The sequence below is a fragment of the Cuculus canorus genome, chromosome 3 (genome assembly GCF_017976375.1).
Source record: "Cuculus canorus isolate bCucCan1 chromosome 3, bCucCan1.pri, whole genome shotgun sequence".
NCBI classification, from domain to species: domain Eukaryota; kingdom Metazoa; phylum Chordata; class Aves; order Cuculiformes; family Cuculidae; genus Cuculus; species Cuculus canorus.
In genome coordinates, this window is record NC_071403.1 from 50,153,655 (window position 1) to 50,180,307 (window position 26,653).

A 26,653-nucleotide genomic window follows, 5' to 3' on the forward strand; every position below is an offset into this window, starting at 1 on the left:
CTTCCCTTCCCTTCCCTTCCCTTCCCTTCTCTTTTCTCTTCTCTTCTCCAGGCTGAACAAGCCCAACTCTCTCAGCCTGTCCTCGTATGGAAAGACATTGCGCTTTATGTGCCTGACACCAAAAAGTTACTCAGCCACTAAATCCCTGCCTCTCTCTCGGATGCATGAGGAGAACGAATTGCTGGATAGCGGCTCACACACCTACTTTTGTTTTTCCACTTGCACGTACCGATGAAGGGACAGGACTATACACAAGCAGGAGCCCAGCGCTGCTGGGTTTTCACCCCTCCTGCCCTAACGCTCTCGAGGCTCGGGTGCTGCCTCACTGCATCCTCGCCCCTGCGCTGCCCTCACAGCCCCCGGGGACCCTTCTCCCGCCCCGCAGGCTGCCGGGGAGCCTGGCTGGGACCGGTCCCGCACCCCCGGGGCCGGCAAAGCTTATCGCGGGGCCAGGGCGGGCCGTGACTCACCCGCCGGGGCCGAGCGGGGAAACTCCCGCAGCCGCCGGGCTCGGTGCAGGGCGCATGTGCGGAGGCTCCCGCGCCGCTCCTCGCACCCTCCCTCCCTCCATCCCTCCCTCCCACCCTCCCTGCTGCCTGCCTGCTTCCCTGCCGCCGTCTCCCTCCCTCTCCCTGCCGGCTGGGTGCTGAAGTTGGGCGGATGGCAGCGAACCCGCTCCGCTAGGGACGAGCCGCTCCAGCCCATCCCGGGATCGCTCAGCGCCAACCGCACGCAGCCGGGCGGGGGTGGGTAAGGCGCTCCTCTTTCATTTAAGCTCGAACCGCGTTAAACCGCATCAAAATGTCTGCTTTATACCGATGCACGGAGTCGGGGGGGTGGGGGGGGGGGAAGCTGGAGGGGAACCACCAACCAAACGGGGGGAGGAAGAGGAAAAGGAGAGAGGGAGGGAGGCGAGACGAAGGATGGATGGATGGATGGATGGATGGATGGATGGATGGATGGATGGCGATAGCGTGCAACAGAAAATGCATTCAGCGAGGGGACAGGCTGTGTGTCCGTGTGCGGGCGTGTGTGTGTGTGTGTGTGTGTGTGTGTATAACAACGGGCGGCTGCGGCGCCGAGGCTGCGAGGTGGGGTGTGTGTCTGTGTGTGTGTGTGTGTGTGTGTGTGTGCGCCTCCGTGCCCGCGATGCACAAAGGGGTGGGGAGAGGTGCCACCGGGCTCTACCCGCACCCTCCCCCCGCCTCTCCCCTCCCTTCTCCTCCCCGGTTCGTGCTCGGGGAGCCCCCGCTGCGCCGGGCGATGCTGCCCAGCCCGGGGGGGAGGGACCGGGCTGCCCCCAGGGGAGCCGGGGGCACGGGCTGGCGCTGTGACAGCTCGCAGATGAGGCAGCGCTTCTGCCTTTCCTCTTGACCTTCCTCTTCCCTTTAACGCGAGTCCACTCGAAGAGGGGGTGCGTGTTGTAATTATTATTATTGTTGCTATTATTTTAACCCGAGGAGCCAGCGGAAGGCGAGGGTGCACGAACGAATCGTTGCTCTAGCGTCAAGAGTTGCTTTCCCATCCCTCCCTCCCCACCTTCTCGTCTGTCTCCCCCGGGCTGAGGAGTCCTCCGCCGCCCCCGGGCGGTACCCAGCCTCCCCCGCCCGTACCCTGCGGCACCGCCATCCCTCTGCCCCTCCCCGGGATGCGAGCGGGGGCGGCAGGGCGAGCCGGGGACCGGGATGCTCCATCCCCATCCTCTGGCAGCTCGGGAGAGCGCAGCGCCGGCGCGGGGCTTCCCTGCGCCCAGGGAAACACCAGCTGCTTCCCGGTGCTGCGGGGGATGCTGTGATGCTGCCAGCAGCCCGCCCTGTGCTGCTCCAGCGGTTCTTCAGCTCTCCTTGGGATGGAAGCGCCCGCAATTGAAAAAAAAAAAACCAAAACCCTGAGGTTGCCCGGCTTGCTCAGCTGTCAGCCCTATACGGCACGATTTATAGCTGCTGCTTGTCGATTTGGAAGGAAACCTTACCTGCAGTGGCAGGCTTAGGGCTGGTAGGCATATAATTTAGGATTTTCGGTATTTGATTTCTTGATTGCTGTGTCTGGATTTTCAGCAACCTGTGTCATAGGTTGCAGCCAGACGCTTTTGCAAAATGGATGAAATATCAAATGCCCTGGTAAGTGTAAGTTAGTTGCATATCATCTGGTAATAGAATTATAGGTAACAGGTGATAAGTAGCTTTCTACGAATGTAATATTGATGCATTGAAAATGTGGGGAGTTCTATAAAGGTAATTAATTTTTTTCACAGCTATGGATGCTCCTGTCATCATCCTTACGTAAATCACTAGGGAATTTTCCTGTGGCACAAACCATTTAGGCAAACAAGTTATTTAACCTTTATAAAGAAACAGTGTTACACACTGTTGTCACTGTTATCAAATATATATTTTTGTTTGAGTTCATACTCAAAATAAGCAAAGTCCTAACAGGTGACAAATGTGCCCCACCCCAGTAGGTTTACCGCCTAAGATGCGAGAGCTACAAGTACCCCTAAAATACATGAGCGTTAGACATATAAATGCCTCTCTGCATCAAGGCCTTAGATCCTTTTAAGTAGCCAAAATAAGAACATAATTTGATTAAAAAGATACAATCAAAAAAATTGCTATAGTGAGTTGGACATCAGGAACAATATCCTAGCTCTGACTGTAGTCATTAGCAGATGCTGAAGGGAGAAAAACATAAGAAACAGAATTGGAATACTGTGATCTTTTCCTAGTATGTCCTTTCAAGTTCCAGCAAACTCTAGTACGGGGATTTCTTAAACTGGGGTTTGCACCCAGATCATCATATTTAATAAGCCCTTGAATTATGCTACTTCCTTTTTTAAATTAATTTCTATTTTGGTCTCAACTGCATTCTGTGGCAATGAGTGCCACAATTTAATTATGATTTGTGTGAAAAAGTACTTCCTTTTGTTTGCTATGAACCTGCTGCCTGATAATTTCATTCAGTATTCTGTAGCTTTTGTATGCGACAAGGAACACGCACTTTGTCTGTAGAAGGTGCTGGGAGTATCCTCTCACATGAGAGCAGGTACAGCACTGGCAGATCAAGTCCTTTCATTTTATCTATCACTGGGTTGAGAGGTCTGCCTAGGGGTGGAAAGCCGCATTCAGCCCTCGGTCTTTATGTTGAAAGCTACAAATAAGAATAGTCATTCTTTTTCTTGTTATGCAACATGGACACTTGTGCACAAAGAATTGCCCTCAACCCATGAACTCATTTCAAGAAGGATACTGAAAAACTGTCTGCTGAAAATTAACTCCCTGATTAAACTATTGATTTGAATCGAAATCTGATGGACAGCTTGGTGAAAAATTCCCTATTCTAATCCAGTTTTCTGCCTATCCTGAAAAGAAGATGAGATGTTTTATTCTCAGTCTGCAATTCTTCTTTTTTAAGATGTATACTATGTGCAAAATGCAAAGTACATGTCACGGGACATACATCTGTGAACTCTGTATTATAGTTTGAATTAGCATCACCTCCAATTGTTCTGTCTAAAGTTCATCATAGGGATGTGCATGTTGAACAACATGCATGGATTCAAAAGTGAAGCTTAAATGTCCCATAAAGTAACTGATTTGGAAGGAACTGTGACGTTAGTTCTTCTCAGAACAACATCACAGAAATATTGGTATTCCCTGATCTCACTTGTAGGCCCACTTTGATTTTATCACAAGAATAGTGAAGGAATAAGGAGCAGAGAACTACAAAAGCTCAACCTGGACCTAAAGACCCAGAAATTCTCACCATTTGAAATCAGCAGCAGACAGAACTTGGAGCAACACAATACACAGCAGAATGTGGGCAAGTGGAGAGCAGGAGAAACCCATGTGAGGTTCAGAAACCCTTCACAAAATATAAAATACTGGCAACTTCAGACGCTGTGATCATTATCTCCCAGAAGTCTAAAAAAAGAAGGGACTTGAGCAGTATCATTATGAAGAGAGAATAGGAGGGGTGTTAGCCAGCCTCAAACTTAAATGAGTCTCAAACTAAATAGGAGAACGATTTTCCACTTACAAATGGTATATTTGTGTATGTATATGTGGCAAACCCTATATATATGTGTGTGTCTGTAAACTTTCCTCACAGAAAATACACTAGCTTGAATAAACTTTACAATCCTAATGTCTTTTAAATACCTTTTTCTAACTTGTATGCTTCCCACACATGCCTTTAAGTATGAAACGTAAGGAGATTCTTATGAATATGCTGGAAGTGTACTAAGTGCAACTTTATTCAGTCTTGCAGAGATTTTCATCACAGTTCCATTAGCTCCCTCCTGATTGCGTCTCATGATGTTGGGTAGGGATTTATTTTGCACTTGTGAAAAGGTCTGAACTTCACCTTTTTTAATGTACAATATATCATCACCTTACTTGTAGTGCTTGCTCTGTGACTACAGGAGGTGTTTTCTAAGAATAAAAAATTCATGTGCTAATTAGCTTGAATTAAAATTACTTGAAAATTAAAATCCTTCAAGAAATTTCACATTTCTGTTGACCTCTTCTTTGTCCTAAGTTGTCTTTACGATGAAACAATGCAAACAAACTTTCCATACTGTTAATTGATTAAAAGCTTGTGCGTAGGGTATAAAAACAAATGAATAGTTAAAAGTGTAATTAAGTTTATCCATTTGTGGTTATAGCTATGGCTATAACTATACAGGATGTAAGCAGGCTTGTGTGAATAGCTTTACTGCTGATTCTTGGAGGGCTACTGCATCCTCTGAAGGAGCCCAGCCCTTCATCTCAGCACTTCTGTGTGTCTTGGATGCCGTAGGTCTGAGAGAGCAGGTGCGTGCACTTTTAGCTCAAATCTCCAGCAAGTTAACCGATCCAGAGATCTATTTTCTGCAAAGGTTGTGTGTCTTTCGACCTGAAGTCAGCTGTCTGCACTCAAAAGGTTTCCCTTGGTTGCTGTCCCTAATGTGCACAAAGGAAGCAGCTATGCAGTGTGGCTGTGGCAGGAACCTAGGAGAATGCTTAAAGCACACAAACTGGTGAACTCAGGGTCTGCACTGCTCCTCCTGCTCAGCCACCATGTAGCCTGGGCCTTGGCTGAACAGTGGCTTCTGCAAACTAGTGTAGGGACTTGATTCCTTAGGATGCTTTATCTGCTTTTCAGTGTTCCAGTCATACAAAATAGATGTAAAATCGATTTAAATGATGGGTATGCTTTGAATAATTTGTGCTGTTCTGGTATATTCATAAATCTGGGCTTAAAAAAAAAAAAGAATAAAAGTAATGCAATCAATTTAAGATTGATTCTATCCTATCTTCATATATGTTTTGAGTGATAGCTTTGTTTTTAAGTTCCTCATTTGTAAAATATGGATGAAATGTTTCTTAGCTTTCATATAATTGATATTGTCATACATTATTGACTTTGTAAGCAAACAGCATTAAGTTCTTAGAAATCAGAAAATTTATGGACCGAATGTATGTGGGGAATTACAGGTAGAGGAGTGGAATAGATATAAAAGGTTAATAAAATCCTAAATCCTAAAGCCAAGCATTGCATATTACCTAGAGACACTCAGACATCTTAAACACTACACCTGCACTGCATAATCTCTCTCCATGCAAAAATACTATATATTTAGCCTTGTTTCTTCAGTTAGAAAGGGAGTAAATTAGTGAGCAACGCTTTAACACAGCTATGCAGCTTCTGCTACCAAAGCAGCTTCATTTAAAGCAGTTTGTCTGCTACTGATGTGAGCTCTGTGCTTGCTGAAATATGAGGGAGATCACATGCTGGACCACTCTATATCTCTGACTCTATATGTACAGAGAGTATACCAGAGTAATGCTGCCTTTAAAGGTAGAGTGCCACTCTGTCAAAGCTCCCTGCTGTTAAAGTCTGTAATTTTAGGTGAGCATAAGTTCAAGCAAGACTCGGTCTTACTGTTGCAGGAAGGCTGAGTATGTATTGGGCTGTTTTGCTGTGTTGTGTTATGTTTATCTGTGTTGTGACATGCTGTAACAATGTCTTCATTTATCAACAACTCATGTAAGTTACAGTAAAATAATCTTATGAGACAAGGCAATTAACCGACAGGAAGCATTGATGAAGGCTGTCATGGTATCTTTATCACAGCACTTCTATGCCTACTGTAGTTCAGACAGCTTTCAAATGAGAGAGATCAAAACACTGGGCACCCCAAGAGGCAATGCATCCTAAGCACATCACAAGGATCTTCAGAAAATCCTCATGTTTCTCATAGTGCCACTGCTGGGCTAGTGTCACCATATGCACACTGATACCCTAAAAGCCTAAATTAGAGGGAAATGTGTAGTAAATTTTTAATACCACAACTACTGTTTATCATTTATGTAGTGAAAACAACCTTCTGAATTAAGGAGTTCCTTATCCAATCCAACTTATCATGACAGCACTGCAGGCAGCACATGCTCTCCAGTATTCACATTGCACCAGACCATTGGGTGGTGTAGATGCTGCTTCGTCAATTATTTGCATCAGAGGAAAATCAAGAACAGTGAGTAATAACTTCCTGTACAAGGGCTTCACAAGTAGCCCTTTTTTAATGAATGTAGGTGGGAAGCGTAGTCATAATTACTCAGTGTCCAAAAGGTACTTTTATTTCCAAGTCTTATTATCTTCAGAAATTACAAAGTCTTACAATATTAATCAGATACTTCATAGCTTTCAAGATGGGCTTGGAAAGAGTGAGATATATAAGTTATTTTTTACCAGTCAGATAGAACGGTTTAAAACTATGTCCGCAAATGATTTTGATGCTTAACTCTTAACTAGTTTGTTGGAATGCAGTTGTCGTGTAATGGTCTGATAATCTAACTGATACAGCTTGGTGTATCTGATAATTTGGTAGCCACGGTTTAATCTGTAGCAATTTTTTAATTGTTATACGTATTTTATGTGTTCTAAGGTTTTTGTAAACACTTCCTGACCTTCACAATGGAAAAAAAAAATACTACTACTAATAATCAGTGTCAGCTACATGTCGAGCATCATGCTGACCAGAAGAGACAAGGATGTTTTCAAATTCTATAAATTCTATGTCTGTTTATTTGATATGTGAAATTAAGTTATAGAGCTACCACAAAAAAATTATTTACTCATGTAGTGAGGATCTTGAAAACGATAGAAGGAATGACTCTACCCAGTGAATGCAGCAACTTTGTAAATTATGAAGTTGTGAAGGTGGCAGCTTTGAGCTGATTGTTCATGTAGGACTGTGCATTGGTCAGTAATTTGGTATATGATGATTTACTATACAGATATCTGACTGTTTATTGGATTTGTCCTGATCTCTCTGTGCAGAACCATCCCATATGAAGTATCCACCTTAAAACATATGTCTGTGCTGCAAATTGCTATATAAAGTAGAGATATCTGACAAAGGTTGGACACGCAAAAAAAATCTAGTTAAAGCAACACTGAGCCCTGTGCAAGAAAATTATCTTATTTTGCCTCTACTATCTGTATGTCATCTTGCATCCTGCAGTTTAGACTACTCAGAAACTGAGACATCCACTCCTGATTCTTTTTTATTTTTAAGCTAAATGGCTCCTGAGGGCATTTACTGTGAAATATTTTCCATAGTCCTTTAACCATTGCCTCAGCTTTTCTTAAACCTGCTTCAACTGATCAATAACCCTCTTCATCTAAGGATATCAAAACTGTTTTTTGAATAGCAGTCACTGAAAAATACAGGAGTAACATGGCTTTCACATGGCTGTCTAAGATTTTGGCTTTATGTAGCCAAGGCAGCACAGCTCTTTTGGGTGCAGAATTATACTGAGCACTTTGTTTACTTGCTGTGACTCTCAGTTCACCCAGGTTATGTCTCTGTAAAATAACAAAAGCCTGTGCTTGTGCATCGGAGCTTGATCTGCTTAGGGATATGATTTAGTAGTGGACAGGTATGGTTGGACTTGATGATCTCAAAGGTATTTTCCAACCTAGGCGTTCTATGATTCTGTGTTCATCTATAAACCAAATCATTAGAATTGTCCCAGACATAGCTGGAAAGTTACCACAGTCCAGGGAACATTCCCGATAAAATGCTTGTATGAGGCTGTCGTGTTATCCAGAGCACGTCAGTCTAATTATATGAATATAAGTAAATTGGCCATTTGGCCTCAGAGCCAGCGAATAAGCCCTGAAATTGCTTAGCTTTCCAGTACAGACATCAAATCTCTTCAGGTTATAGCTTGCAGCTTCTGACTTTGGCCTGCATCCTTTCTTCTTAGGTATATGATATTAGATTCAAACAAAGTAAATGCATCTTTCCTATGATTTACTTACCAATGGATGCAGATCACATTGAGTCAGTGATTTGTTGTCATCAGCTTATTTTGTTCCCTTGATGTTAGCCTACTACAAACAATAGTGATTTTTATAGTTCCTTCAGTTTCGTTCACAATAGAGGGGAAGGTTGTCAAGTTGTGTAGAGGAACATAAAAGGTCCAATTAGAAACACACCCACATAATAATTATTACCTATTTTAAACTTTGGACTGAGATTTATCAAGTTTTAATACATTTAATGTTTATCATGTTGATTTTTTATCATGTTTATTCTACAATCTACAATGTTGTAGTATTAACAAAAGTGAACGTATTTATATAGCCATCATCTTTAGCCATCAAATTGGAAATCTTATATAAAGTATTGATATAACTGCATGTCAAATTGATCTCATATGTAGTTAAAAAATTGTATGTAGCATAACTCATATTGAATGGCTTTAATTATATTGAGTTCATTCAAGCCCTTCATGTGTTTATTGCTGTTAAGATTCTTTCAGATCTGTGGAAAAAGGTAGGTATAATTTAGGGTCAATATTAATTTCTTTCATGCCTAAGAGGAGAGAGAATCATTCGAGCATATTCAGCAAGAAAGTGTAAAATTTAGGAAGGGGGAGTGGCTCGTACCTGTATGTGCATGGTATAATAGGAAAATTGTTTACCTTGTGGGACTTAACTTCTCCTGAGCATTTTTCTTGGCCAAGTGTATAATGCTGTGACAAATACTGTGGCCTGGTTTCATACAATGTGTAAAAGCAGGTGACATTTCAGAAACTTGTAAGGAAACAGAGAATCCAGAGACCTCAAAACAGTTAAAGAGAAGGGGACTGTCTTTCATATTATTGTCTTGAGAATCTAGACAATTTAGTAAGCACTGAGAAAAAATGCAGAATACATCACAAAAAGGCTATTACTGTATTTCCAGATTTATGGGGTTTAGACCTAGTAAGTCTTTTAAGGTAATTGTTCCACCCTACAGTCTTTTCCACAAGCTCACTTTTCAACCAACCACACCACCTCTGCGTGCTGGTACATAGTTAACAGCACTGCTATTTCAGTGAAAAGAAAGACAGATTCATATAAATTAAACAACTACAGGATCACACAGTAAAATAGTGCTAGATTCAGAAATTAAATATAAAGGACAAAGTTAAAAATTCTTGTTGATTTCAAGAGTCAAAATCTAACATTAAGAATCTTGTCTCCCACTCCGCTAGACAGCCTCTCTTTGCCAAAAGTAATTCTCATATATACAACATCAGAGAGAGCTTAAGATTCAGAAAATCTCCCGATCCAGAAAATCTCCAGGACAAAAATGGGAATTTGCAGTTGAATGAGAAGTCAGTCTTTCTAATCAAATATTCTTACACATTCTGAAAATGAACAGAGCAAAACCCATCCAATATAATTACACTGTTCCCTTCAGTATGCAACTTGAATATCAATATGAAAAGTATTATTTATGGCCATTTTAGAAAAAAAATCTTCAGTAATCAGAAGTGTTAAAAACTGTGAAGACTTTGGATAGTTGAGCAATGTGGCCCTACATTTCAAGTCAGAAAGAGAAAATAGAGACGTATAGCAGGTAGCTTGATACCTTCTGCATATATCTCCTGATATTCAGCTCATCAGTTCTTTAAAACAGTCTGAGATTGTTGTGATCTGTTAAACCATTACCTGTAGATCTGTCATCCTAATAAAATGAGGTAACTCCAATATAGTAAATTTAGTCAAATAACACCTGTCTTAGTTTCACCAAATTAAGTATAAAAAATTCTATCCACATTTCTTTTGACCTGATTGTTACTTTTATAATAAAGGATCCTGTTGCATCTGAATTATAATACATAGAAGGAAATGTTTTTACAGGTAGTAATAGAGAGTGGACTAACTAGTCAACTCCTCCAGTAACTTGATCCTGAAGTGTATTGATGGCCCAAGTGAATGCAAGGTAGTTTATTTCTTCATGGAAAGTGAGTTACTGTGTGTCCTTTTAAAGATGAGGGGAAATGGCTTTTTGAATTCAAGTAAATATGGTCTAAAAAAACTTTAACGTAAGATGACTAATTTGGTCTGAAAGTATAATTTATCGCAGCCCCAGCTGTAGCTGGGATTCAGTTGGTTTAAGGTGCATAGGGGTTTTAAGACTCCAAATAATTTAATTGCTATTAAAGTATAACAGATTTTTCCATTAGCTTGAATGGATTCCCATGGCAGAAAAAAATTCTTGCATGCAGTTCTAGCCATCAGTCATATTTCAAACATGTGATTGCAAGGCTCTGTTAAGTAGAAACTGTTCTGTTGGGCAATGCGATTGTATGCAACTAGGATACTGAAAGATAGAGACATCTTGACTTTGACTGCACCTTCTACTGTGAGATACCAACAGGAATCAACAAAAGGCAGTATTTTATGTTTTAAAACCAAGCTGAGTTCTAGTCGTAGAGCAGACTTCCTTTTTTGTCCTATGTTAAACCCCAAGCTATCTAGGTGAGAGACTTAAATTGCGCTACAGTCCTATCCTCTAAGGTACAGAGTGTATCCAGCAGAGTGCCAAGCAAATCAACTGCTATCGAACCAGGCTGGCAGCATGTGCTCACAGCTCTGTGGATTAGACTGCTTTTCATTAGTATGGCCAATTCCAGCAGGTGGCTTAGTAGTAGTTTGGAAAATAAGAACATAGGCTGAAGGGAACACCCTGGCTAATTGCATCCCAATCTCCAGTTGTTTCCAGCAACCAGTTTTTACCCTTCCTTCCTTTTCTGGATCAAGTTCCTATTAAAAGCAGGGAGGTTTGGGGTTTGTTTTCTTTTTACATCTATTCTTACGCAAAGGTTGTTCCAGAGATCCTGTTCAAAATCTTTTTCTCATTTCCAGCCACATTTAACCAAAGACAGCTTATTCTTTATTTGTTCTTATGCAGACATCCATGTTAAATTCATTTGCTTCCCTTCCATTTGTCCATCTGACACACTCATCTCCCTTCCCATTAAATCTTTGACCCAGTAATGCTCTTCAAATCAAACAGATGTCAGAAAATGGAGAGAACCCTCAGAATCCAAAATCATTGTGTCTTGTGAAGAAAGGGAGCTCAAGTGTCATGGCAGCAGCAATCCTTCCGATCACAGAACCCCTCTTCCAGCCATTTACCTACATAAATTCATCTGTGGAGCCCCCCAGAGCTGGAATGCAGTAGGCTGCATGACTACTCCAACGAGCATCCTGTCACTCCAATTTATGAAAAGAGAAACCCTTGCTAAGGAGTATTCAAGGTGCAGGTAACACCTTAAAAAAATCATAGAAGTGTCCGGCTTGAGTTGCAGTGCTATGATGCAGTGCGATCCTTGCCGTGAATAGTGGTAGCGAGACACATAAGATCATGTGTTTAAGAAAAGACTCACCTACATAACATACTACCTGCATAGTCCCCCCACCCTTTGAGAGACTGTCTTGTTTTGTCTATCACCAAAATGCATTTCCATGTTGATTTGAATACAAGTAAGCTTCGGTATTAGTATAATTTCTCCTCTCATGACAAAATAGCTTTTTCAGGAAACTTTTCTCTAACTTACTTAAAAGTGCTAATCAATTTTGGCATCTTGTAGGGCTAGATAAATAAACAAAATATTAGTGTAGACATTTAAGTATTAATCTAGAAGAGCAAGGTTCCAGCAAGAACTGTGTGATACAAATGCTTTGGTTCAGGCACTTGAGACTGCATGGGACAAAGAAAAAAGTTCTAGCTTTGCTTTGTTGCTATATGAGCCACTGTCAAAAGAAAAGTCAGATCACAATAGAAAATTAAACATTTGTCAAAAAAAGGAAGAATGTGGGCCCCTAGAATGAAATGGGTGATGATGACTCCTAGAGTTCAGTTCTGTTATGAACTAGGTATTTTTGACCCACTTACAGACTTGAATGGAAGCAGATCATGCTGCTTTTTGGGGCTTTTTACACTCACATCTAAAAATCAGGTTTTACACCTGAGAAGAGGTCTGAGCTGACAATAAACATGCCATATCCTTTATTCTGCTTGTTATGATCCTACCTGTTACTATGTCCCTAGAAAAATACTCACCCCTAGGAAACTTTCAGCACATTGAAAACATTTCCATCTACATCTCCTTCCTAATATTTTAAATGGGTGACATACAAGCAGGCAACATGTGTCACGAGTGTTATCTAAATGTGTCAGCAAACAGTCCCCTGACCAGAAAAAGCTACTTTGAGGTTGTAGGTATGCATATACCATTTGTTAAAGACAGCTTGGAACTCAGACACCCCTAACAAACAGAGTTGGTCTGGATGCCAAAGTGATAGACACTTATCTTCTGAGTATCCAGTGGATGGTTACTCCATCAGGCACTCCACATCCCACCCAGGCTTGAGTGCCCGAGTCTCCTTGGCCCTGCTGCTGTCATTATGCCACATGCAGTCACAGGAAATCTTGTCCCATTGTTCACGAGGCAGCAATGTGCATGGACCACGCTTAGAGCTTGCAAGCAAACTCCTTGCAAGGAAAACTTCTAAAAGGCAGACAGAGTTTCCGTGGCACACATTTATTTGTGCTAGGACTCTAAACTAATCTGCAACTCCTCAAAATAAAAATTTCTGTTGGGAATTTAGACAGAATATTCTTGTCAAGAGTATCTAACCTTTGTAATCTTTCTCCAGAAGTTATCTTTCATAGCAGAACTATAGCAATAAGGCTGTAAGGTAGGTGAAGCCCAAGAAGATTGGCTTTGAGAAGTATTTAAAAACTTTTCCATAGTATCAGTGAGAATAGGAAGGATAGAAATAGGTCTTCAGTGGTATAGAGCTTCAGTGGCTGGGGGTGGTTTCTGACAGTAAGAGCAGATGTATAGTTCCTTAAGGTGCTTGGTGCTACTGTATCCTGAAAGAGAGAATAAAAGATACTCTCCCCAAAAGTATCATAGCACTTGCCCGCAGGTCTATCTGATGAAGAAGGCATATTAGTCCAAATCAATAATCGCAAAGCAAAAATCCTTCCTACACTTCCGCTTAATGGAACAGTGAGCAGGAACACAGGCCTCCATCCTAGCAGAAAAATCTGCAAAATCTTACTTTGTGACAAAACATGCAGGCGGTTCAGTTTAATTCTGACTAGTTCTTTCCAAAAAACTACAAAAAATTTCCCTGCAGGAGGAAGTGCTTGAGTCAGCTCCACAGAGAACAGAAGTTTATCCTATTCACTAAGTGGGATGAATCTTCTATTGAGATGCTAAATATTGTTTCATTGCCTTACATACAGCCCTTCCATAAGATCTAAAGAACTTTTTATGTCACATTTATATTCATTGTGAGCCTCTTGCCCTTGGCTCTCCAGCTGTTTCCCTGCTTACATCCTGAGGCAAGAACTGCTGAACTTGTGGAACAGCAAGACTGAATTATTGACAGGGATGGTCTACAGAAAATTTTACAGAGTGTATACACTTCACAATTGGCTATCCAGGTCTTGCAGGAAAAGGAACAAATCTCAAGAGCAGTGGTAATAACCAGCACAGACTGTTAGAGCACAAAGATGTTAAAAGGACCTTTAAAGTGTGAAAGGGCAAGAAACAGCCATAATAGGCACTGAGATCATAATGGTAGATAGCAATGAAGGGGACTGAAGTGAGAACATGAGGCTGCATGGTAGTTAGTGACTAAAAAAAGGGAATTAGCGAAGACAAGGTGAATTAAATGACTACGGTGATACAATCTCAGAAGTATGGAATAGGAGAGAGGATGCTGAAAAGTAAAGGTTAGGGGGCAGGAGGAGGCTTTTTGCTATGGAAATGGGAAGAAGAGAGGGATTTTAGATCTTAGTAAAATGAACAGCGTTTTGCAGCAGATGTGATGATAAATGAAGGAGAGAAGAGTTGATGATGACTGAAGTTTAAAAGGTTGGGAACAAAGTGATTTGAAAGATCATAGTACAGAGCACAGAGGAAAATTTGGAGATGAGATAAAGACATTTTCTCCCTATCAAATGAATATAAATTGCCAGTGAAACATCAAGGAGAAGAAAACCATTCATTAGTGGGTGACAGGCTGAAAAGAGCAAGATCTCACCAACAGTAAATGCTCTACATGGGTGCCAGTGTAGACTTAACACAGTAGGGGAACGTGTGGGAAAAGGAAATCTAGCATTAAAGAACTAGAAAAATAAGCAGGAGATGCTGAAGAATTGTATAGTAAGGACTGAGGGGAATGGAAGGAATGTATTATGGTCACTTTTAAAAAATAAAAGCTGATTTCTAATAACTTGTGATTATTAGAAGTTATTTGAGAAATTCAGTCTTTTTAAGGAGTTGTTTGTTCAGCCTGAATATTAAGAAAGATATTATTCAAGTCCTGCTTTTTAAAAAGGTGTTAAAAATTAAAATGATTCCTTTATATGATGTACATAATGACATACGGACAACACCAGAAAAGCAACAAAAAATCCACAAAAACCAAGTTCCATTTTCCTTTGCTATCTGCAACTAGAATTTCCTCCTGAGGCACTCAGTGCCATTCCACTAAATTTCCTTGATCTGGAGATACTAGAAGATCAGAACTAACAAGTAGATAAAACTTCTATTCTGTCTCCTCCTTTCTTATCCTACCCCACACTCAAAATAAGACACCTCTGGCTAAGAAGGAGCAGACCACCTCCTTCAGTAGAAAGATCAACTTTTCCAAAGCTATTTTCTTTGTCTCTGCAGATTGCACACAAAGAGAAAGAAGGCAGACAACTTTTGGTAGCAATAAAAGCTTGTGCCATTCCTTGAATTTCTCTACATGTCAAATCCACTGGAGGCCTTTCTTATCCACAGCATGCTTTCTATTACAGGGCGAAGGTACAAAGGAAAAAAAGATACTATTGAGCCAACTGCAAATATCCCAAAGATATTATTGCTGTTAAAGATAATTCAAAATTTCATGGTATCCTTATCGATATCCTTAACATTTTAAAACTTACCTTGTTTCATTTTTTTTAAGAAAGCCATTTTCACCATCCAAAATTTCCCTAATACTATTTTTCATCAATTCTGCATAAATACTACAGAAGCACAGTTATTGCCAACACTGGTGTCCGGAGTACCAACACTCTGTTAAACAGAAAGTGGCCATTTCAGTAATGTCTGAATATACATTCTGGGATCAAATCTAAGATTTCCATATTTTCAGGAATAGAGGCATTAGTAATTGTCATTCTTTTTGAGGAAAACAAAATTTTTAGACAGAAGAGGACCAAAAAAATGGAATTAAAATGTTTCACTTAGTTTAAGCATTTCCTACAGCTCCATTTTACATGCAGCCTTCCAGGATGAGGTATTTGTGCATAGGTTGAACTGGCCTAGCGCAGAGATAGGCAAGGAAAAGTTTATCTTGTTTACTCGAGACAGGGTGACTATAGGTGCTCTATGTACCTTGGCCCCAATCTGCTATAGAGGTTGGGCATCTAAACAAGGGCTTAGTTGGCTTTCAGTCCACTGTATCTAAGAACCCAGACTATCCTATTCCCCTCACAATTTCAGGTACCTGAATCTCCGCAGTCAGGTGCCCTGAGTGCCTATTATACATGCTTGGAACTGCTTCCAGCTAATTCACAGCTAGCTCTCATCAGGACACGTTTTCTGCTTGAGATCCCAGAGGAGCTCAGTCTAGGAGACAGGCAGAGAGTGTGTTTCTTATTCCCTAAAATAGCTGAGCTGATCACAAAAGACAAGACAGAAACAAACTGTCATTCCAAAACACAGACAGAGAAGGAGGCTAGTTGGAAGAAAGTTTTGTGCTTGTATCATCTCTCCTACCCTCACCAAAACCGTTGTCATTTTCTCCATACTTCTTTCCTAAAATGAAGCAGGAGAGACAGCTCTGGCTAGGATGTGATACATCTGGATTAATCCCATTTGAATCTAAGGGAGTTCAGACTTTCCCTTGCTCAGCACAAGAGGCTTGCCCTAATCCCCAGTTTTGTGTCTTCAAGATATTCAGAGGAGCCGTTGACACTATGCTGCTTTGCAAAAAAAAAAACTTACCCAAAACTACATTGAACAATTAAAGAGTAATTAGCCAGGGAGGCAGCAAAGTACCCACCATCGCAATGTTGAGTACCAATCACTCACTTGGGAGCAGAAATACCTTGATTTCCACCCCGTTCTGAGCACTCAAGAGTGAGGCAGCCACATTACTTAACCTTTGCAATATTGAATAAAAGCACGAAAGCACATCTACCATTTCTTTTTTTCAAAACAAATCCTAGTCCTTAATGTTTTTTCAAAAGGGATGACTCGAGGTCCTAAATCTAGGAGAGGACAGTGGCTCAGTCATTTCATGATTCAGACTGGGTTTCTCAGTCCTGAGAAGGGACAGCGTAAGCTTTCTCTTGGTCACTGATCCTCCACTCCTGGTTTTGCAGCAGCTTAAGCCAATCTAAGCCAGAACTGTTGATCCTCTGTCACTTCCACATGTAAGTGGCCATTACTTCAGAGAGTTAATCCACCTGACAGATAATCATTTGTTTCTACAGAGTTAGTTTTCTGCCATGGCGCCTACTTGATGTGGGTTACCACATGGTAGAAACACATCACCAGAAAGCAGGAGACCAATGACTTGGACTTAAATTGACCAAAGCTACCAAGGAGCCTCATACTTTGGGAATTCATTCTGAGGTGTCTCATCCTGTTAAGGTATTGCAGATGCCCAGATACTTTACAAAAAGCTATTTCCTTCTAGGAGGGAAAAAACCAACAACAAAAAAACCCCCTACTCTAAAAGCAAATGACACATTACCTCTTTGCAGACAGACAGTTTTATCAGACAGTTTTGAAATTGTTGCTTTCTGAAAAGAGACCGTTTGTTTTTAATCTTTCAAATGCCGTGGAAACATCAAACCAGACTGTAAGGCAGTTACTTCTTGGAGTCAGGACCCATGCTGATGGAGGCAGAATGTGGATGTATTTAGGAAACTGTTTAACATTTCTGAATTACCTGTCAGTTCCCGTTCCAGAGACTCATGGAAGAGACAAGAGAGACTGTTCCCTTAGTTTGTGAAATTATTGGTATGACAGGATTCATGTATGGGAGATGAAAGCTGCTGTTTAAAAGTGATTGTAGGACTGAAACAAATAATGTACAACCCTTTTGGTATTTCCAGACAGGGCTCCCTTGATGCAGAAAGATCCACTGTTGTGGCTCTGCACAGTAGCTTAGAGAAATGCAAATAGCAAATTTTTACAATTTAAATGTTTTTCTCTGGTTATCTGCATTTTGTATGTATCTCCCATTATCTTGTCTAAGTGCTTCAGAACCTATGTCTCAAGTCCAAGCTTGACTTTTTGACTGTCTAGTAAAAAGAAAAGACTTTTCTCTGCTCATCCAATAGTCAATCACTTGTTCTTCCACTTGGACTTAGAAAGCAAGGTTTAAGTTCACAATAAGCAGTAAAAGGACTTATACCTATATCTCTTGCATCTCCTAAATTTGTATCTGCTAACAGTTACATCGTCTTTGATGCAACCTTCATGAAAGCGTGAAGTCTGAAGTCACTCAATTCAAAACTGGAAAGATTTTAAAGTCATAGATATGTTTCATGAAAAGGAAAAATTATTTTGTACATTAATAACTGAAATACGTCATTTCACAACCTGTAGTTTCCAACACCTGTTGGAAGAAATAACTCACTAAAAGACAATAAGCAACAATTTAATCAGGCTTCTTAAATTTTAGAATAGCTAGCAGTCCAGTTTGTTGACTATCTGTGATAAATTTGGGATGCTGCTTGATTTGGGCACAAGGGGAGCTTCCTTTATTAACTATTCATTAAAGTTGCGGAAAATAGCTGTTGCAGAAAGTTTAAAGCTTGTGTTCTGTAGTGGAATCCGAACACTTACTGTTAAAAACTTCTGGTTCATCTACTGACACTGCCTGATGTCGATCATAGCAGGATTGCATGCTGCCTTCTACGTAGAGTTGGACACACTGACAAAGTGTCCTCATCTCCATCGCCAGATCTTCTAATTAGTTAATGTAAACATTAACTCTACACTACTGTGTTTCTTCCTGAACGGAATGTCTTGCTTGTACACTGCCAGATTTTAGAACATGAGAGAGCAGTGAAGATGAGCACTGAAAGAAAAATCAAATAAAGAGTCAGTGTGGTCTGTTCGGGGAATACAGTGGCTTACTGTAAGGGAACACTGTTAAAACCAAAGTGCAATAAGAGAGAAGTTTTTATGCTAAATTAAACTTCAATTACCAGGATTGTACCTGGAGCTCAGAATTCATTTCTTCAGTTAAAAAGCATGCAAATATCTTTCTGTGAGACTAACAGACTGACCAGCTACTACGAGCCTCCAATGAAAGTGACACAAATGCGCAGAAACAGGAATAAATGAATTAATGGGCAAGCAACATTTCTATCCATTGCTGCAATAACTTAGAGGGGAAAGGACACGCCATTAAAAGAGAAAGGGTGATAAAAGCATATCACTAGACCACTAAGTTTGCCTTGTACTTTGCTGTAAAAGCTAGGGATGATCAGACTGAGTGTTCTGAAAGCTTCTCCATTCAACAGGACTCAAAAAACCAATTCCTACATTTTGTAACGAGTCAAGCCAGCAAGATGCTTTTAATGGGCTTTCAGGCTTGATTTTGGAAATATCATAGTGTCACTTATGGTAAAACTAGAGCAAATAATAGCATCTGTCTTGAATACAGCCATCTCAGCCCCATTACACCATAGCAATGCCATTAGAAGCAAACTGGGTTTCCTGTCCTGTCTGTCTATTAAATTATCTTCCAAAGTGACAGCGTTCTTACCAGGAAAATTTGCCAAGCATTTCTAAAGAATGATTAACTGTATATATTACCTCAGTTCTCCATCTATTGTAGTTTCTGATTTTCTTTTTCCTTTTTTATCACATCAAAAAAGTAATTTATTGCCCCCGTTTGATAAAAGTAACGTCTGCATCTGAAGGAGGCTAATGTTTATTTTGTATCTAGGTTAGTATAATGGTGGTTGGTAGATATTGGATTATTTACTCCAGATGTAGTAGAGAAATCCAGCTTTTCAAGAAACAGTATATGAAGTTTGTTGCAGGATTTGAATTTGCGGTTTTTGTGGGTTTTTTTAAAAGACATTGTCCTGCTACCTTTCCTGAAGCAAGCATACTGACAGAAACCCACGTAGACTGCAAGTGTGCTCACAGGGTGATGTCAGCTGTCACTGAAGAAAACGTTTGAGCGAGCAATAGCATACACCATTTAGCATGGTACGGAAAACTTTAAACATCAACAAGGAATTGAGATTAAACTGGCCTCTGAATTTGACCAGGAGTAATCCTGACTCATTTAGGAAGCACAGGGTATCCAAGATATTGCTTGGCTTTTGATAGAAATAATGACTTTGTTTCTGCTAGTTCTACAGCAGTTTGACATCTCAGTTCCCAATATCAAGCTTCTTGAAGCAAATCAATATCGAGCAGATAAGGCAAAAATCTTAGTCCCATACCATTCCCTCATTCTTCACAGAAGTAAAAACCGCAAGGGCTATCCATTCTGTGTTAAGAACTTGGTCCCTGATTTCTCCCGTCATAAAAAGAAAAGAGTAAGAAAACAAACAAAAAGTGGCCCTTTAACCGTAATATGAAATATATGCAATTGTACCTGGGGACATCTAGGAGATTCAATAAAACCTTGTGCTCTAAATCCTCACTTGGTGGTTACCTGCTTGACTGTGCAATAAATCCCACCAAACCCTTATGCACTTTTATGCTTATATAACCAGTTATAGGAACCCGAAACTTCTTTTCCTTTTGAGGTTATTTGGGAACTTGATTCGTATCTCAGGCACTTGGAGGCTGATGGAAATTTTATGCAAGTGCATAAAGCTGCTTTTCTTACCAAACAAACTGTGGCTGTACAATAGCTAAGACAAAGTTAAACTAGAAATACATCTAGGCAGCTTTATTGGGTCACTGGTTAAAATGATTACTCTTCCATGTACACTACAGCTGCTCTTTAAATGTTGTGTCTTCTTGAACATTTAAAGCCTATGTAAAGCTTACTGCTCACTATTCACTTTCTCATTTAAAAGACCAGTTTATATAGCTTGTCCAGTATTTGAGTAAAGGGATGGCAAATGGTGACAGGCAATTCCTACATATATTGATGATACAAATCCCCTAGAAAGCAGCTACGCAAGTAATACATACTGATCTTGTGAAAGGAGTACCAGGGAAATTTCTTATCTTTGAAGCAGAACTTTGCAGGCAACAGTCACTGTGTATCACTCAATTTTGCATCCCTGACACATCAGTTGTCCAGAGAGGAGACCGTGCAGACAGTTCATGTGCTGAGGTGCAAACAGGACTAAATAACTTATTATAATATTCAATAAACTTGTTTGTGGTCGTTCAGTTACTGTAGGCATGGACAGGAGTAATTATATGGCAGGTTATTGTTTCTACATATAAGATTCCTTATTGCACAGGTTTGCATTAAACCTCAGTTATTATAATTATTTTAATAAACTACTGGATATTATACTATTATATTATTATATTTCTCTGCATACTCCTGGACTATTTGGCACTACTTGACTGAGAAAAGCTCTAGCTTTTCTTCCCCAGTATGCCCAGGGGATCCCATTTCTTCAATTAAATTATCTACTCGTCTACTGGTGTAGTCAAAAGGAGATGAGATAATTAAAAGATGTAGCCTAGGTGTCTGCAACAAAAGAGATTATATTGTCAAAATTTCTAAATATTCTTTTTTTCTTCTCATTGTGAGATACTTAGAATAACCTGCTTGCTTCTATCTACCATGTATTTGCTTTAGGAAAAAGAGTATAACCCAGTGCCTTTGTACATACTATTGCCATTCAAATATAATTGCTTATTAAGTGGAAAAGCTTTGACAACCTAAAAAGCTTTTGTTAGTATTTATTTGAAGTTAAATACATAACTTGCTATGAGGGAACACTGTTTTCTGCTGTAAAATAACCAGGTATAGCCAACTGAATCAGTAGCAATCAGTTAATTAGAGCCACATTCAGGGTATTTGTTCATATCATAAAACGGAAGCAAACATGGCGTGGGTACAAGAAGAACTCTAAATGCATTCTCTAAATATAGGTTTGTTTTTTTCCCAACCAACTATTTACGAATTCTATAACTTGAGCTCTGATTTCTCCTCTGAATTGTTTTCCCATTTTTAGTCATACCACAGCAGTTTTCCCTATTCATGTGGAAACACTCAGGGTTTTTTTTCAGCACAACTGCTTGAAAACAAGATAAATTGGATTCCAGAGGAGAATACAATTTTTAAATCTAGAAAATTAATGGTTTATATGCAGGTGGGAAATTGATATTATCGTATAAGCATTATATTCTACTTTTAGCTGATTGTGTTCTCTAGGAACTAGTGAACACAAAGTCCTGAAAAGTTCCAGTTTAGAGGCAGAGACAGAAAGATTTGTCCTGTCCCATAAGTATCTCTAAAATTTTCAACAATGTTTCTGCCCTGAACAGTGAAAAAATAGTTTTTCAAACATAACAACCCTTCCTAAATAGAATATATGGAAATTGGGTTCTATTAATTACAACATTGTTTTTTAGAAATTCCTTTATTTCAATTCCCAATATAAATTGATTAATTTCAAACAAAATGTTTCATTAAATGAAAAACTGGTCTCCATTAATACAAAACAAAAGAAAACAAAAGAAACCCACTTCAGTGAGATACTTGGGCAACTTCCAAACTTTAAAAGAAAATTTTTCTAAGACGACATCTGACAAAAACAACTGCTTCAGCAGTCAGTTTTGGTTTTGATAAACATGGACTTTTCTAATTAATTTTTAATTGAAAAATTAAAGACCAGGCCTATTCTAGATTGATGGGAATTGGCTAGCAGTTGGACACTGTGCAAAGGAAATATGATATTTGCACAGACCAAGGTAAAAAAATCAAGCTGGGGAGTGAGGGCATAAAATTAGGGTGATGTTATATAAAGCAGCTTCTTTCCCAGAAAAATCTCATAGCAAGCAGAAAGCGTTACTGATTTTGTTTGCTGTGACAGCAAGGGGAGCTAGCTGGCCAAATCATGATTGCTCCTTGCCTTGGCAGTGGAAAGCATCTGCATTTTTTAATATGTCCTCTGCAGGGCATAGCAGTAGTGTATCATCATACACAGTGCCAGTGGCTAAAATGTTGACATTTCACAGGAAATAAGAGTCATCAGTATCTCATTGTGATGAAAAAAAAAGATTAAAAATCTAGATTTGCTTTTACTCCATGGAATAGCCTCGGTGACCGTGGTTCCCACTAAACAGCTTATGTCCTGCTAAGTGCAGGGCTACAGAAAACTATGTACATGCACACAGTTGCAGAGCTTCGTGTTCCTATTGTAATACCTTAACAGAATAATGGCATTGCCAATTACAAATTAGTCCTGTTTATAAAGCATCTCCACATTTTCAGGCTAAACTGTCAAGAAAAAAAAATGGGGGTGTTCTTTTCTGCTGCTGTAACTCCCACCACTTTTGTTACTGCCACTACTACCACAGCTGCCACATCAGCAGAGGAGGTGGTGATGTGCACTGAGACAAAAGCAGTACTTGCAAAAGCAGCTGTAACTTTGAAGGTGGAAAAAGTGCAATGCTAAGAGCATTCAAAGAGTCAGGTATGTGTAGAATGAGTGGGAATTTCTGTACGCTTAGGGAGAGGAAATCAGATGCCTGAAAAGCTTTCAAAGCCTTTTTATTCCTCCAAATCAAGTCTTTTTTGGTTTGGTTGTTTTTTTATTTTTGTTTCCCTTCCTGCTAGCGCACAACAGGACAACCGTGATTCCAGCTTTCTAGCCACAGCCATTTTGGGGGGAGATATAATTAATCTTTTCCTTGTGCACTTGAGAAAGCACTGGGATACTCTCCAAGTCTCATCTTCAGCAGATACCTTTGTTCCCCAGGGGGCATTTATTCACTGCTATAAATCGTCCACTTTGAACATCCTAATCGATATGTTTCAAGAGAGTTTGAATAAGTGATGTTTGGAAGCTGTAGTGAACAATTCTTCATTTAGAAGAAAACAAACTCTCCTTGAGAGGGAGTGCACCACGTATAATTTTGGAGCAGAACTGACAAAATGGGCAGAGACCCCTTAGATACCTACTTCATTAAAGCAGCGCAGTTTTTGGTGGGAATTCCAGGGAACAGTAAAACCAAGATAGAAGATACTTAGGGTTTTTAGTGCAGTGACAGAAATTCTTTCAACCATAACAACAAAAATAGTCTCCTTTGCATAGGCCTCACAAACATTAGAGCCCTAAATGTACCAAGAGTACAACAGATCACTGTCTCAGCCTCAACAGCGAAATAAGCACAGTGGGTGTAACTACCCTCTTTTCCTGGCTTGAGGGCAGAAAGAGAATGTCTGTCAATGCTACGGAAATCCTTTGTAATGCCCTTATATTGATTAAAATTCTTCTTTACTTCATCTTGTGTGTACATGTGCTAGTAGGAATGGGGAGGGGAAGGAGAAGGAAGAACATGGGAAGTGTAGTGGCTATAGGTTACTTACCCAGCTCCAGCTTGATTTACTTCAGCCTACCAAAAGGCTGAATGAATTGGAGACTACAGTCTTAATGCTGAATGAGAAGTAGGGAGGTAAAGAGAAGGAGACTTTAGAAATGCCAGAGTGGCTGGCATTCCTGATTCGTGCAAGAAGACCCAGGCTTACTGAAACCTCTGCAAATTAAGAACAGCTGCAATGGAGTAGTCACATTTACCACTAAAAAGGAGGATCAGAGTTTTGCCTTTTGTCACTAAAGTGGCAATTCATGAGTACAAATAATAGTTTCCATATAGGCAATTAGAATAATAAGTGATGTGAGCAGGAAAGGACCCACTCCAGCAAAACTGTTAGTCTGGATTAATTTGAATTTGAAAAGACCACAAGACTGATACAAGTGCAAATGGAATTTTTAAGCCCCTTTTCTGGCTCTAAAACAGAAATTATCTTGGGCAAAAATGAGATTATCAATCCAATGGAAGTCCATCTTGTTTAGATATTTGGTTTATCTCAAATTATTGAAAGAACTCTGAAAAACATCTGGACTTTGATTTAGAAATACCAAAGCATCATTTGAACAACACCAATCAAAGTCTTTTGGGCACTAACTGCAGAATAGCACCTTTCCTTTGCATCAAGATCTTCTCTACCCACCATTTTGCATGATGAACTTCCGGTAATGGGACATCAGTGGTACATTATGGGATTTAGGCAGCAAAGGGAAAACCGTGCATCAAAGGAGATAAATCTAGCAAATGTTCCCAGCATTTGATGAATCATGGCATCAATGGTAGAAACATTTTAGTATTGAACTGAACAAATCTGAAGTGGGGGGAGGATTCCCAAATCAGAAACTTAGAACATAACCAGCAAACTCTTTCCATCACTACCACACCCCTGGAAAACTGTAATGTTGCAAAAAATGCCATTTTCCAGTAGTCATAGGGAAACTCTGACTAGTCCTAGGTGGAACCAGAGTAAATGTTGTTCAGTAATTTGCAGCAAGACACAACTATATATTTCTGCAGATTTTTTCATTTTTAGCTATATAACTGGAAAATATCTCTGAAAAGATTTGTCTACTATCTGCTGTAAATCAGCAGCATTTAATTTGAGGCTCTTTTTCTGGGAAAAAAAGTACAGTCAGATTTGTATTACTGAGTAATTCACAAGTGTTTCCAGATAGAGCTTGTAGGATTCCTGGTGACTGCACAAGAGCCTGATCAAGAATCTTAGAATCATAATTATGGAATTGTTTAGGTTGGAAAAGACCTTTAAGATCATCAAGTCCAACTGTAAACCTAACACTGAGAAGTTCACCACTAAACGTCCCTAGGAGTGGCCAGCTACATCACCTGCATAATTTTTCCCAAGCCATTTTTTGGTTCACTTGAATTAGCTTTTGTGTTGGAGTAAGCAACTTCTAGGTTCTCATCACTTTCATTAACTACATTCAGATTATCTGTAATAATTAATCAACTTAAAAAAAATTGCCTGGCAACCTCTTCCTGCTTGTGTGTCACTAAAAGCTCTGACCTTACATGGGAGGGACGGGTGGCAGATGTATTTACATGCAATTAGAAAAAACAAATTCTCTCATGTTGCCATGTTCCTCCTGCACTAAGAATTGCTTATGGAGTTATCTCAGCCTTATTCCTGTGGTTCCCTCTGCAGAACAGCATCCTTAGGAGGGCTGAGGTTGAGGATAGAGCCAAGCATTTGACTTGGAGGAGCGAAGTCACGCAGTGGCCTCAGGAGGGCTGCTGTCTGCAGCCAGGCAATAGTTCAGAGCAGTCAAAGTAGTAATGAAAACTTGCCCAGCTTTCGGGGAAGAAAAGAGTCGATCATCCTCCAACGAGAGCTGAAACTCTTCTCCGATTCAGGAGAAGGCTAATTGAGAAATTTCAGACATTCGGTCATTTTGGCAGGTGTCAGTGCTCTTCAAAACTAAGATGGGTTCATGTTTCTGAAAGTAGGTGATAATGAAGAATCTGTTGTTTATTGTTATTTTTGCTAACTCAGGTAGAGATGGTTAACCAGGCTGTGTTTGAAACAGCAATGCACAGAAATTGCACACAGAAATAATGTATTTTTTAACAATATATTATATCCAAATAAAAATGGAGTTAATGACTGGTCTCGCTTTCAAAGTTAATTTTGGGAAGGTGTGTTCAGATAGAAACCCAGACTAGGACTGCAATTTGAGGCAAAGCCCTTGGCCTACTGAAAGACACAGAATTAACTCCTAGCAGTATGTTTATTGATAGGCAAAGGAATTGCGCCTGCTTGAAATTTTGAATGATAAACGGGGCTTCAATACTGTGGAAAATGAGGACAAACATAGAACACATTTGAAGTTACACCTGAAATAGAATGGCATCACCCTGCAAACAACATAAGCCTGGCTGCCCAGTGTGGAGAAACTGAAGGAATTGCATTGAAACATGCCTTTAGAAGACTATGCAAACTTTAGAGAAGTGGATGAACAGAACAATGCTTCCTAACAGTCCAAGATAGCCCTGGAATAAGAGATAACTGTATTATTAACTGCAAATACATGGAATGTTCAGCATTGAATACTGATGCACAAGTTAGTGTAGTGCTGAAGTACTGACAGCACCTCAGTAATAAAAGCTACAGATCATAACAGGTAACCAGGAATAGGGTTTTTAAGACTTTTCTGCCATGAGAGAACAAATAAACAACAAATGGAAACAGTAACACCTGTAGTGCTGCTGGGGAAAAGTATTCCTGTTAGTGCTAGTATCTGTTATATCTTTTA

At 39.9% G+C, this 26,653-nt stretch overlaps 1 protein-coding gene across 4 annotated transcripts in view; it reads left to right on the forward strand.

Annotated features, from left to right (window-relative positions):
- Nucleotides 1-593: 593 nt before the first annotated feature.
- Nucleotides 594-26,653, forward strand: part of RGS17 (regulator of G protein signaling 17) — a 72,817-nt gene continuing 46,757 nt past the window's right edge. For 2 of the 4 annotated variants that reach the window (XM_054063511.1, XM_054063512.1), the window contains exon 1: nt 6,428-6,514. In XM_054063511.1, the coding sequence (XP_053919486.1) occupies nt 6,471-6,514 (44 nt within the window). In that variant the 5' untranslated portion in view covers nt 6,428-6,470. Of the gene's footprint in view, nt 751-6,427; nt 6,515-26,653 lie in introns of those variants that run through there. The other 2 variants (XM_054063515.1, XM_054063513.1) reach the window with 2 other exon arrangements.